This window comes from Triticum aestivum, chromosome 5D, assembly GCF_018294505.1.
Source record: "Triticum aestivum cultivar Chinese Spring chromosome 5D, IWGSC CS RefSeq v2.1, whole genome shotgun sequence".
In the NCBI taxonomy this organism is placed as follows: domain Eukaryota; kingdom Viridiplantae; phylum Streptophyta; class Magnoliopsida; order Poales; family Poaceae; genus Triticum; species Triticum aestivum.
This window is the reverse complement of record NC_057808.1, coordinates 396331411-396342784: the sequence shown is the minus strand read 5'-3', so window position 1 is coordinate 396342784 and position 11374 is coordinate 396331411. Positions and strand designations below refer to the sequence as shown.

Here is an 11374-nt window from a genome sequence, read left to right as displayed (position 1 = left end):
CAAACTTACCAGAAGGTTAAACGAACAAACTTGCCAGCAATGATCAATGGCAGTGTACCCAGCAATATGACGTACATTGGACAGTCTACTACGAATAAATGTAGAATGTACTCCGTGAAGAACTATAAGAACGTATAGATCACTACTTTAATGATCTAAACGCTTTTGTATTTCTTTGCGAAGGGAGTACTATCATAAACCGCGAACACCAAACACCTCTGGTAACTTGAGAAGTAAAGCACAGCACAACTAAAACTGCAGAACTGAACATGGGTAACTACAATAGTTTGACATTTATAGAGCATGACACCGGTTGCAAGGGCCCAGCACATTTAATTTGAAATAGCAGTAGGAAGTCTCGTCCATAGAGGATCCAGAACCGACGAAACAGTTTTCTACTGACAAAACCACTAATATGAACTAGAACTGATAGAGATTTGCCATACTAAAAGACTCATAAAGCGTGACTACAATGGTTTGCCACCTGAGTAACTACAATGGTTTGCCACCTGAAATTTTCACAAAGGGTGACACCGGCTGCAAGGCTCCAGAACATTTAACTTGACTTTAGAGGGAACTTTGCTCTCAATGTATGTTCTCACAGCCAAGATTGATTTATGTGCCTCCCTTATATATGCAGTTTGCATTGGAAAGCATTTGCTGCCCAGTATATTACCAGAACACCGGTAATTTACAGGACTAGCGTCCAATGTAAGGCGCTCAAGTGATGCTGCATTCTGAAGAATATCACGTGTTAGCTCAAGCATGCTCTTTTGGGGGCAGAAACCGGTGATCTTCACACTCTTGAGGTTGCCATGGCGGTGTTCTGGAATTCGCCTCAGGGATGAGGAATCTCCCTCAAACGAGTCATAGTTGAACTGCCTACCTACCTGAAGGTAAAAGGCCAAGATATTGAAATTGATCATTCAAAACATGGTTATTAGATAATCTTTGCAAGATGAACAGTGTATTTTCTTAGGAAAGGGTGAACAGGACTTACATATAAGCGAAAAGTCTCCAGGGAAGGAGAAGCATCAAAAAAAGAAACAAACGATAAATAATCGTAGTCCCGGTGGAAATTGCTTCCAAAAATATTAATACACAAGACCTTGAGGTGGAGGAATTTGCTAGATGCCATTGGTGCATTGGCTATCTGCATAAATATGTGTCAGGTTAATTATTCGAAGATATGGATATTTTTTATAATGACACTCACCAACTTAAGAGTAAGAGGATACCTCACGAGTGGAATTTATGGTTAGTGTCTCAAGGTTGGGCACACCGGAAGGAAGGGTGTCAATAGCATAACTGATGGAACAGCTATGGTCCAACTTCAGGTTCTTCACGTTCAGGGAATCTCCAAGTGAGATTTGCACTTGATTACCTGTAAACCAAAATCTGGAGAGATTTGGAGCTTTATTCTGAATCACTTCAAGGCTCGAGCATGCAAGCACCTCCAAGAAACTGAAACGCTGCAGCAGGCAAGGTATCTCGAGGTGAATTATATCATGACAGAATACAAGCTTCAACTGTTCCAAAGCGAAGGAATTGGAGAGAAGGCACCCTAACTCATCCCCTGTAATATACACATTATGCAGATCAAGCGTTTTCAAGCTTGGCAAGCCAAGTTGACACGTGGGACGTAATACACAATTGGCAAGGCGGATATTCTGAATCGAGTCTCGGCACCTGTCAGATAGAAGTGTGCATGGGAAGCTAAACGTTGGCTTTTTGTTTCTTTTTTGCAAACCAAACATTTCCTCTTTCCGCCATACTACAAGGTTGAGTTCTTGAATCATTGGTGTAACAGCAATCTGAAGCCAACTATTGAGATGATGATATGGTTCTGCATTACAAGGAACAAAGTATTCAAGCCTGAATTTCTTCACGCCAGTGCCTGAGTGTTTCATTAGAGCACGGTCAATTTTGTTGTTGTGGTCTCTAATAATATCCGGTCCCGCTGTTTTTAGATTTCTTTTACAGCACATCATTTCATTCGTGAAGGTGAGATTGGGATGGGATCTCCAGGAGCGCAGAAAGAAGTGAGAAACACACGCGGTACGGGCAGCATCTTGCATTGGCAGTAGGGAATGTATATGATGCCAGATGTCCTGCGTGCACAAGTAGAAAAGTTCATCATGAGAATTGCAGAGGCAAAAGTACCAAGTGCCCCGTACAAAACTTCCTTTCTACATGTTGGTTTTAGGCATAAGCAAGATGCAGCTAAGGTTAGGAACAAGTTGCAAAATGTTCTTGTAGGCATAAACAAGAGGAAAAACGATGAGAAGTACGAGTTCATGGCAAAATAAAACAAATGACACAGCTCGCACGGCAAAGAGTTCTAGGGAGTCTATTCTGCTATTGCACTTTGAGGCCCTGGATGATGATTTTCATAGTTCGGGGACCTATGTGACACCCCTGAGAGGACTATAGGATATTGCAGCAACTGGAGAATAAATTGCTAAGTCCTGTTATGCTGGTATTGTGCTTGCAACAATAGTTTCCCACTGCCGCAACTGAGAGACGTACCTCTGGAAGGTCTGACAATGAACATCTTATCCTTTTGCTGCCTTCAGAATCATCAACCCGTCGGTGGGGTGAGCTTTCTCTTTTAGGCTTTGTTCGGTTTGAGGTGGATTTGAAGGGGATTGGCAGGGATTGAGGTGGATTGAATCCCCTATAAGCCAAAATCCCCTCCAATCCTCTCCAATCCCCTTGGAAGGAGGATTAACCGAACAAAGCCTTAGTTAATGCAGCAATAGTTCGACCATCTGCAGCACATCAGTGTTACGCAGTAATCATTAGTAGGAACCAACGAGTTCAGAAGCAGACTCAAACTGAGGTGTGCTATGTTAGGGAAACGATGCAATTGCGCCCAAGTCTCGTCGGTTTTCCTTCAAATCTAACACAATCGGATCCCATCACAGCGGATGAATTGGAGCAGATACGCCGAAGGGGCTCAGAGGCGGTCTTACCATGGGCTTGGATCTGGCGCTCCCGCTCCATGAAGGCGCTCCTCTTTCTCACTCGATCTCGATCTCGATCTGTATTTGGTGGCGCCGCCGGCCAGGGCTAACTGCTACTCCAGCGGAGACGAATCACGGTAGTAATAAACCAACCAACGTGAAGGCTGTACAGCTTATAAGACCAGGGTCTGTCTAGGACACATCTAGAAATGACATAATTATATCACATCTAACCTTGTGTCCACTATGTTTGGGGTCTATTTTTTTTTCGTTCCAGGTTTTTTTTGTTCCTTGTTGCTGTGTTATTCATGGGAGCTTAGATGTGACATCCTTAGAAACATCTAGATGTGAATTAGACAAACTGGACCAGAAAACGCTTCGCTCCCTCCCACATCAAGACCCGTTCCGTTAGGATGTAAGATTTTCTTTTATTTGCAAAAAAGCCCGTGCATTACAACGGGAGAAAAAAATATTGCACGCCTCTAATCCGATAACCATGATTAAATAAAGAATACAATAGGTCAACGTTCTTTATTTCAACATGGCATTAACCAGGGCCGTCTTTAGAAATAGGCTGGAGGAGGTATTGCTTGACAAGGGCATTTCTAACCGATCACTTATAACCGGTTAGAGGAGTAAAAATGCGGTTTTACTCCTCTCTAACCGGGACCTAACCGATTCTCAATACATGTTAGTGGAGTAAAAAAAATTACTCGGCCGCTGCAAATCTTTCTATTTTCACTCCACTGCTCGGCAGCTGAGTAAAACTTCTCTCTCTCTCTATCTTTCTCTCCTCTGCCTCCTCTTCTCCCCCTCGCCCCGTTGTTGGCATGTCCCCTGCCCTTCCCCGCCGCTCCCTCTCCTCCCAATGGCCGGACGCGGTGGCCGGAGGTCCCCGCCGCCGATCCGCAGCGTGGATCCGCACCGCCACGCCCGCGGTCCTCGTCTGCCAGCGCATCCTCGAGCCACCGCTCGCCCGATCCGCCCGCTCCAACCCGATTCGAGGATTTCCCGGAGCTCTCTCTGCCGCGGCCGCTAACGAGGACCTACCTCAGAGTTCGGCTGCGCTCGTGGGGGACATGGGTGGCAGAGATCACTGACCGGGAGACCCACCAGCGGAAGTGGATCGGGTTGTTCCACACGGCAGAGCTCGCGGCCATGGAGTACGTTCGGTACCACGGCGCCGCCGCCCGGCTAAACTTCCCCTTCGGGACAGCACTGATCCACCTCGTCCCGCCAAAGCCGAGGGTGGTTAGCACGGCGATGGCACGGCAGGACCGAGAGGCGAGGGAGCGCCTCGAGGCGGAGGCCGCCGATGAGGCGTACATGGAGGACCTCCGCTGGCAGCACCCGGAGCGGGTGATATTCGCCGTCAATCGGCGACGACGACGATGGCACCGGCCCGGACCCAGCTCTCACCAAGGGTGGCCTGACGAGGAAGGATTGGCTCGACCTCCACTTCGACCGTTGAATTTGAGTAGTTTTTAGTGTAGTTTAGTTAAGTTCAAATTTATGTTGAACTATGTTTAATTTGGCTTGTAAAGACTATCTATGTTAAACTTATGTTAAATGCATGCAAATTTCGGTTGAAATTAGATTGAATTTATGCAAATTTACGTTTTTACTCCACTAAGATTTACTAGGACGGATACTCCGCTATTTTTAGGGGATCGGTTAGAAATGCCTAAGATGCACAACGCCAGCTTCATCCGTAGAGATTGAATCGAAGACTCTTCTGTTCTGTTCCTTCCAAAGGTTCCAGCAACTGTAGATGGCCGCAGATACAGAATTGGGGACCAAGGGGCAGGTGAGCTCATTCCACCAAGACCGCATGGTCGTTGCAGATTCAGCATTGTTGAACAGTTAAGCATTTGCCAGAGTTTCTTCATCACAACCTAGTTTACATTATCGCATACAACTTTTCGGCATGACTTCAAGCAAAAAAAAAAAACTCAATCCACAGCAAGGGCTGTGAATTCAGTAATATTACATAAATTGGATTGTCTGCTGATAAGTTTAAAGAAAGTACTATCACGGACCCAAACACTAGACAGCTATATATACGAACTTAAAACGCAAAGCACAACACAGCTAAACTTACATAATTTAACATAGGATAAGCACGATGATTTGACGTCTGAATTTCACAGAGCATAACACCGGTTGCAAGGCCCTGGTAGGGTTAACTTGACTGTAGAGGGAACTTTCCCGTCGATGTATGCTCTCACAGCCAAGAGTGATTTATGTGCATCCCTTATACATTCAGTTTCCAGTGGAGGGCATTTCCTGTCCAGTATATCGCCAGAACATCGGTAACTAGCAGGAGTGGTGTCCAATGTAAAGCACTCGAGCGATGTTGCATTCTCAAGAATATGACGTGCTAGCTCAACCATGCTTTTTTGGGGGCAGAAACTGCTGATCTTCACACTCTTGAGGTTGCGATGGCGGTGTTCTGACATTTGTCTCAGAGATGAGGGATCCCCCTCAAACCAGTCATACTTGGACTGCACTCGTGATACCTGAAGATCAAAGGCCGAGACATTTATATTCATGATTCAAACATGGCAATTAGATAATCTTTGCAGGGTGAACAGTGACTTACAGACAAGACAAACTTTTCCAACAAAGGAGAAGCGTCAAAAAAAGAAACTAAGGATAAATAATCATAGTCCCGATGAGAATGGAGTCCCGCAAGATAAATATTCAAGATCTTGAGGTGGCGAAATTTGCTAGATGCCACTGGTGCATTAATTATCTGCATAAAGATGACTCAGGTTAATTACTTCCGAGATATGGCTACTCTTATATCACTTACCAACTTAACTGTGAGAGAATACCTCATAACTAGAATGTATGGTGAGAGTCTCAACTTTTGGCACACAGGAAGGAAGGTTGTCAATAGCATAACTGATGACACAGCTACTGTTCAACATCAGGTACTTCATCTTTCGTGACTTTCCAAGCGAGAGTTGCACATTAAAATCTATTAAGCGGGATCTTGAGATATTTGGGGCATTGATCTCTAACACCTGAAGGCTACATTCAAGCACCTCCAGGTACCTGAGCCGCTGCAGCAGACAAGGTATCTCCAGGCGAATGAGATCATGACAATATTGAAGTCTCAAGTGTGCCAAAGCAAAGGAATTAGATAGAAGGCACCCTAACTCGTCCCCCGTAATATTCACGCCATGCAGATGCAGCGATTTCAGGGTTCTCAAACCAAGTTGAAATGTTGGATGCAGGTCCACATTGGTAAGGTGAAGATGCTGAATTGAGCCTTTACACAGGTCAGACAGAAGTGTGATTGGAAAGTTAAACGTTGCCTTTTTCTTTCTTTTTTGCGAAATAAATGTTGCCTCTTTGGGCCATACTACAAGGTTGAGTTCTTCAATACTTGGTGTGACAGCAATCTGAAGCCAACTACTGAGACGGTGATATGATTTTGCATCATAAGGAACATGATATTCAAGCCTGAATTTCCTCACGCCAGCGCCTGAGTGGTTTGTTAAAACACGGTGGATATTGTTGTTGTAGTCTTGTATACCATTTGATCCCACTGTTCTCTTACGTAAATTTTCTTTGGAGCACATTGTTTCTTCCGTGAAGATAAGATTGGGATAGCATCTCCAGGAGCATAGAAAGGAGTGAGACACACAGGCAGCACGGGCAGCATCTTGCATTGGCAGTAGGAAATGTATATGACGCCAGATGTCCTGCAAAAGCACCGTCGCGCCCATTCATGTCCCCGAGGATGATCTTCGCGAGTTGGTCCATGTGTTGGGCTGCTGTGTTGGGGGCTTCCCTCAAATCTACCTCGGCATGCCGCTCTCCAACCGCAAGCTCTCCATGGACGACTTCCTCCCGCTCATTGCCAAAGCTGAGCGCTATCTCTCCGGTTGGCGCGCTCAGCTTCTGTCCTTCGGGGGGCGCCTGGTGCTGCTCAACGCCGTGCTGGACGCTCTACCCACGTATGCCATGTCTGCGATGGAGGTCCCGCCCTCTGTCCTCCGAGCGATCGACGCCCTGCGCCGCTCCTTCCTCTGGACCGCGACGGACAAGGCCTCGGGGGCCTAGTGTCTCGTGGCTTGGGATCGCGTCGTCCGTCCCAAGGACGAGGGAGGGTTGGGGGTGCGCGCCCTCCCGGTCCAGAACCGGTGCCTCCTGCTGAAGCTCCTTCACCGTCTACACTCGCGCCAGGATGCGCCATGGGCTCGCTGGGTTTGGGGTGAACTGGGACGCTCGCTGCTGACCTCGGCAGCGGCGGTGTCGCTCCCCGGACCGCACTGGGCTTCCCTGGCCAAGCTTATGCCTGTGTACAGGGCGGTCGCCAGTGTCTCCGTCGGTGACGGACGCACTACGGCGTTCTGGCTGGATTCTTGGTTGCCCGGCGGTGCCCTCTCCGTCCAGATGAGCTCCCTTTTCTCCCACACCACCATGCCTGCGGTCTCGGTTGCTCACGTCGTTCAGCACGGGCTAGCTGGGGTCCTCGTCCCCCGCCTGAACCATGCGGGCACCCGGGAGTGCGAGGTGCTCCTCCCCATCGTCCGGGCGCTGGTCCTCACAGCGGAGCCGGATGTTCGGACTCTCTGCCTAGGCTGTGCCAAGGGTGCCGGGCTCTCCTCTGCTGGCCTCTACCAACTTTGCCACTTTGGTGGGGTGCTTGCGCCGTACGCCGACTTTGTCTGGAAGAACTACGCTCCAAGTCGAGTCCGCTTCTTCGCCTGGCCCTTGGTCCAGGCTCGGATCCAGACGAGAGACGTTCTCCTGCGGAAGCACATTGTGGAGGCGGCTGGGGCTGGCTGCCCCATCTGCTCGGCGCCCATGGAGACGGCGGAGCATCTCATCTTCGGCTGCCCCTTTGCTCAGGGCTTCTGGTCTACGGTGGGAGTCGCCTTGGCGGTCTCGTCCATTGAGCTGCTGCACACTATGTCCCCCCCCTAGCTCGGTGCCGGCGCGGACGGGCTCGACCTTCCTCCTTCTTTGTTGTTAGCAACTTTGGAAGCACCGCAACGCGGTGGTCTTTCAGGGTTTGCGCCCATCGCTCCCCCGACTACTGCACTTATGTAGGGAAGACGCCGTGCTTTGGCGGGTGCGTCCACCTGTTGCTCTGAAGCAGGCGTCTGATGCGTGGCTGAACTGCCTGGCAAATCCTCGAGCTGCCTGATGCATGTTGCCTTGCTCCCCCCCCCCCCCGAAAATTCAAAAAAAAAGATGTCCTGCATGCAAAAATAGAAAAATATCATTAGAATTTCAGTGAAAATGTACCAAGGAAGCACTCATAATACGGAACAATAATGTACAATACTAGATTTGTAAATGTTGGATTTAAGCGGGAAAGGATGGCATAATCTAAAATTAGCCAAGGCTAACGACAATCTGCAACTGGTTCTTGTAGGCATAAACAGAAAGGAAGACGAGCAATCGCGGCAAATAAAACAAATGACACAGCTGAAAAGAGTTATAGGAAGTCTAGTACGTATCCCCCCGCAAAAAAAAGTCTAGTACGTATCAAGACCACGGTGGATCTAGAACTCCTGGAGCAATTTTCTGCTCGAGAGTTAGCTGCAGCAGAACAAAGCAAAGCTTGCAGCAGTGAAAGATAGGTTCATAAATTTTGATTTAGCCATTCTGCTGATATTTTTCACTTGCAATACAAGTCCTCCATTATGAGAATATACCTCCGGAAGGTCTGGTCCAGAATATGTTATTTTGTTGCCACAGTGAGAATCATCATCCGGCCGGCAGGGTGAGCTGCTTCTTTTATCCACTGATGAAGAAATCGATCCATCTGCAGCAAACACACCACAATGAGCGGAGGGACATATCAGCGGCGGTCCTAGGAACTTGTCGAAGCATGGGCAAGTCGTAGATGTGATTAGAAATTTTCGCATACACGAATATAATGAGCATCACAAAGAAAGATATGATATAATATGAAAAAAAAAATGAACAAAATTGAGCAACGGGCAGACGGCACCGAACCTATCCGTGTTCCGCCTGCTAGCGCCGACGCCTCCGAGCTCGATCCGAGGCCTGCTGGAGTCTCTGCTTCGCCGGAGCGGCCGCCCAGGCCCAGCGAAGTCGTCGCGCCGGAGTCACCGCCTCGCCGGCGCTTGCGGCCGCCACCTGCCTCTGCTGCAGGCAGCGCGGATGCGCGCTGCTGCCTGGGCCGCTCGCCGTAAGGACGCCCTCCACCTCCTGCTTCGCCGTCGCCCATACCGTCGTCGCCTATGCGGCCGGAGCCGGGAGTCTCGGGCGAGGGCTTTGCCGCCGAGGTCGAGCTGCGGCCTGCGATTCGAGATCGAATCAATTTTTTTTTTCTTTTTAAGCATCCGGGATCGATTCCACCGGAAGGAAGCTCGCGGTAAATCCTAACTCTGGGCTTCACTCGCAGTGTATATATAGCAGGGAAATTGAGTGAAGAGCGCGCGGGATGGGCCGAAAGATAAAGTTCTTACGATCAGATCGTGGGGGAGAATATTTAAGTCACGAATTTGGTACGCACTTAAGGAAATGTGGAATCGTTTCACAACTCACGCCGCCTGGAACACCTGAGCGTAACGGTGTGTCCGAACGTCGTAATCGCATTCTATTGGATATGGTGCGATCTATGATGTCACTCACCGATTTACCGCTATCATTTTGGGGATACGCTCTAGAGACAGCTACATTCACTTTAAATAGGGCACCGTCTAAATCCGTTGAGACGACACCGTATGAATTATGGTTTGGGAAGAAACCTAAGCTGTCGTTTCTAAAAGTTTGGGGATGCGATGCTTGTGTTAAGAAACTTCAACCTGAAAAGCTCGAACCCAAGTCAGAAAAATGCGTCTTCATAGGATACCCTAAGGAAACCATTGGGTATACCTTCTACCTCAGATCCGAAGGCAAGATCTTTGTTGCCAAGAACGGGTCCTTTCTGGAGAAAGAGTTTCTCTCGAAAGAAGTGGGAGGAAAGTGGAACTTGATGAAGTACTACCTCTTGAACCGGAAAGTAGCGCAGCTCAGGAAGATGTTCCTGTGGTGCCTGCACCGACTAGAGAGGAAATTAATGGTGATGATCAAGGTACTTCGGAGCAAGTTACTACTGAACTTCGTAGGTCCACGAGGACACGTTCCACACCAGAGTGGTATGGCAACCCTGTCCTGGAAATCATGTTGTTAGACAACGGTGAACCTTCGAACTATGAAGAAGCAATGGCGGGCCCAGATCCCAACAAATGGCTTGAAGCCATGCAATCCGAGATAGGATCCATGTATGAAAACAAAGTATGGACTTTGACAGACTTGCCCGATGATCGGCGAGCGATAGAAAACAAATGGATCTTTAAGAAGAAGACGGACGCGGATGGTAATGTTACCATCTATAAAGCTCGACTTGTCGCTAAGGGTTATCGATAAGTTCAAGGAGTTGACTACGATGAGACCTTCTCTCCCGTAGCGAATCTGAAGTCCGTCCGAATCATGTTAGCAATTGCCGCATACTATGATCATGAGATATGGCAAATGGACGTCAAAACGGCATTCCTTAACGGCCTTCTTAAGGAAGAACTGTATATGATGCAGCCGGAAGGTTTTGTCGATCCTAAGAATGCCAACAAGGTATGCAAGCTCCAGCGCTCCGTCTATGGGCTGGTGCAAGCATCTCGGAGTTGGAACATTCGCTTTAATGAAATGATAAAAGCGTTTGGGTTCATGCAGACTTATGGAGAAGCCTGCGTTTACAAGAAAGTGAGTGGGAGCTCTGTAGCATTTCTCATATTATATGTGGATGACATACTTTTGATGGGAAATGATATAGAACTTTTGGACAGCATTAAGGCCTACTTGAACAAGTGTTTTTCAATGATGGACCTTGGAGAAGCTGCTTACATATTAGGCATCAAGATCTATAGAGATAGATCGAGACGCCGCATAGGTCTTTCACAAAGCACATACCTTGATAAGATATTGAAGAAGTTCAATATGGATCAGTCCAAGAAGGGGTTCTTGCCTGTGTTGCAAGGTGTGAAATTGAGCTCGGCTCAATGTCCGACCACGACAGAAGATAGAGAAAAGTTGAGTGTCGTCCCCTATGCCTCAGCCATAGGGTCTATCATGTATGCCATGCTGTGTACCAGACCTGATGTAAACCTTGCCGTAAGTTTGGTAGGAAGGTACCAAAGTAATCCTGGCATGGAACACTGGACAGCGGTCAAGAATATCCTGAGTGCATGAAAAGAACTAAGGATATGTTTCTCGTATATGGAGCTGACGAAGAGCTCGTCGTAAAGGGTTACGTCGGCGCTAGCTTCGACACAGATCTGGATGACTCTAAGTACGAAACCGGATACGTGTTTATTTTGAATGGTGGGGCAGTCAGCTGGTGCAGTTGCAAGCAAAGCGTCGTGGCAGGATCTACATGTGAA

The 11374-nt window shown here is 48.0% G+C and overlaps 1 protein-coding gene across 1 annotated transcript; it reads right to left on the bottom strand.

The window, feature by feature from the left end:
* Nucleotides 1–270: 270 nt before the first annotated feature.
* LOC123125102 (uncharacterized) lies at nt 271–3111 on the bottom strand. Its single transcript, XM_044545637.1, has 5 exons — nt 2976–3111; nt 2530–2771; nt 1239–2111; nt 1001–1153; nt 271–890 (listed from the first exon to the last, which is right to left on the bottom strand). Exons 3-5 carry the CDS (start codon nt 2076–2078, stop codon nt 519–521), a joined length of 1365 nt encoding a protein of 454 aa, XP_044401572.1. The 5' UTR covers nt 2079–2111; nt 2530–2771; nt 2976–3111; the 3' UTR covers nt 271–518.
* Nucleotides 3112–11374: the final 8263 nt, after the last annotated feature.

Bases quoted from the DNA above. Each gene is read 5' to 3' on its own strand.
- LOC123125102 (XM_044545637.1), bottom strand. From the start codon at position 2,078: ATGCAAGATGCTGCCCGTACCGCGTGTGTTTCTCACTTCTTTCTGCGC. The intron at 1,154-1,238 runs GTATCCTCTTAC...ATATTTATGCAG, and splicing joins CCATAAATTCCACTCGTGAG to ATAGCCAATGCACCAATGGC. The intron at 891-1,000 runs GTAAGTCCTGTT...TTTTACCTTCAG, and splicing joins TGGAGACTTTTCGCTTATAT to GTAGGTAGGCAGTTCAACTA.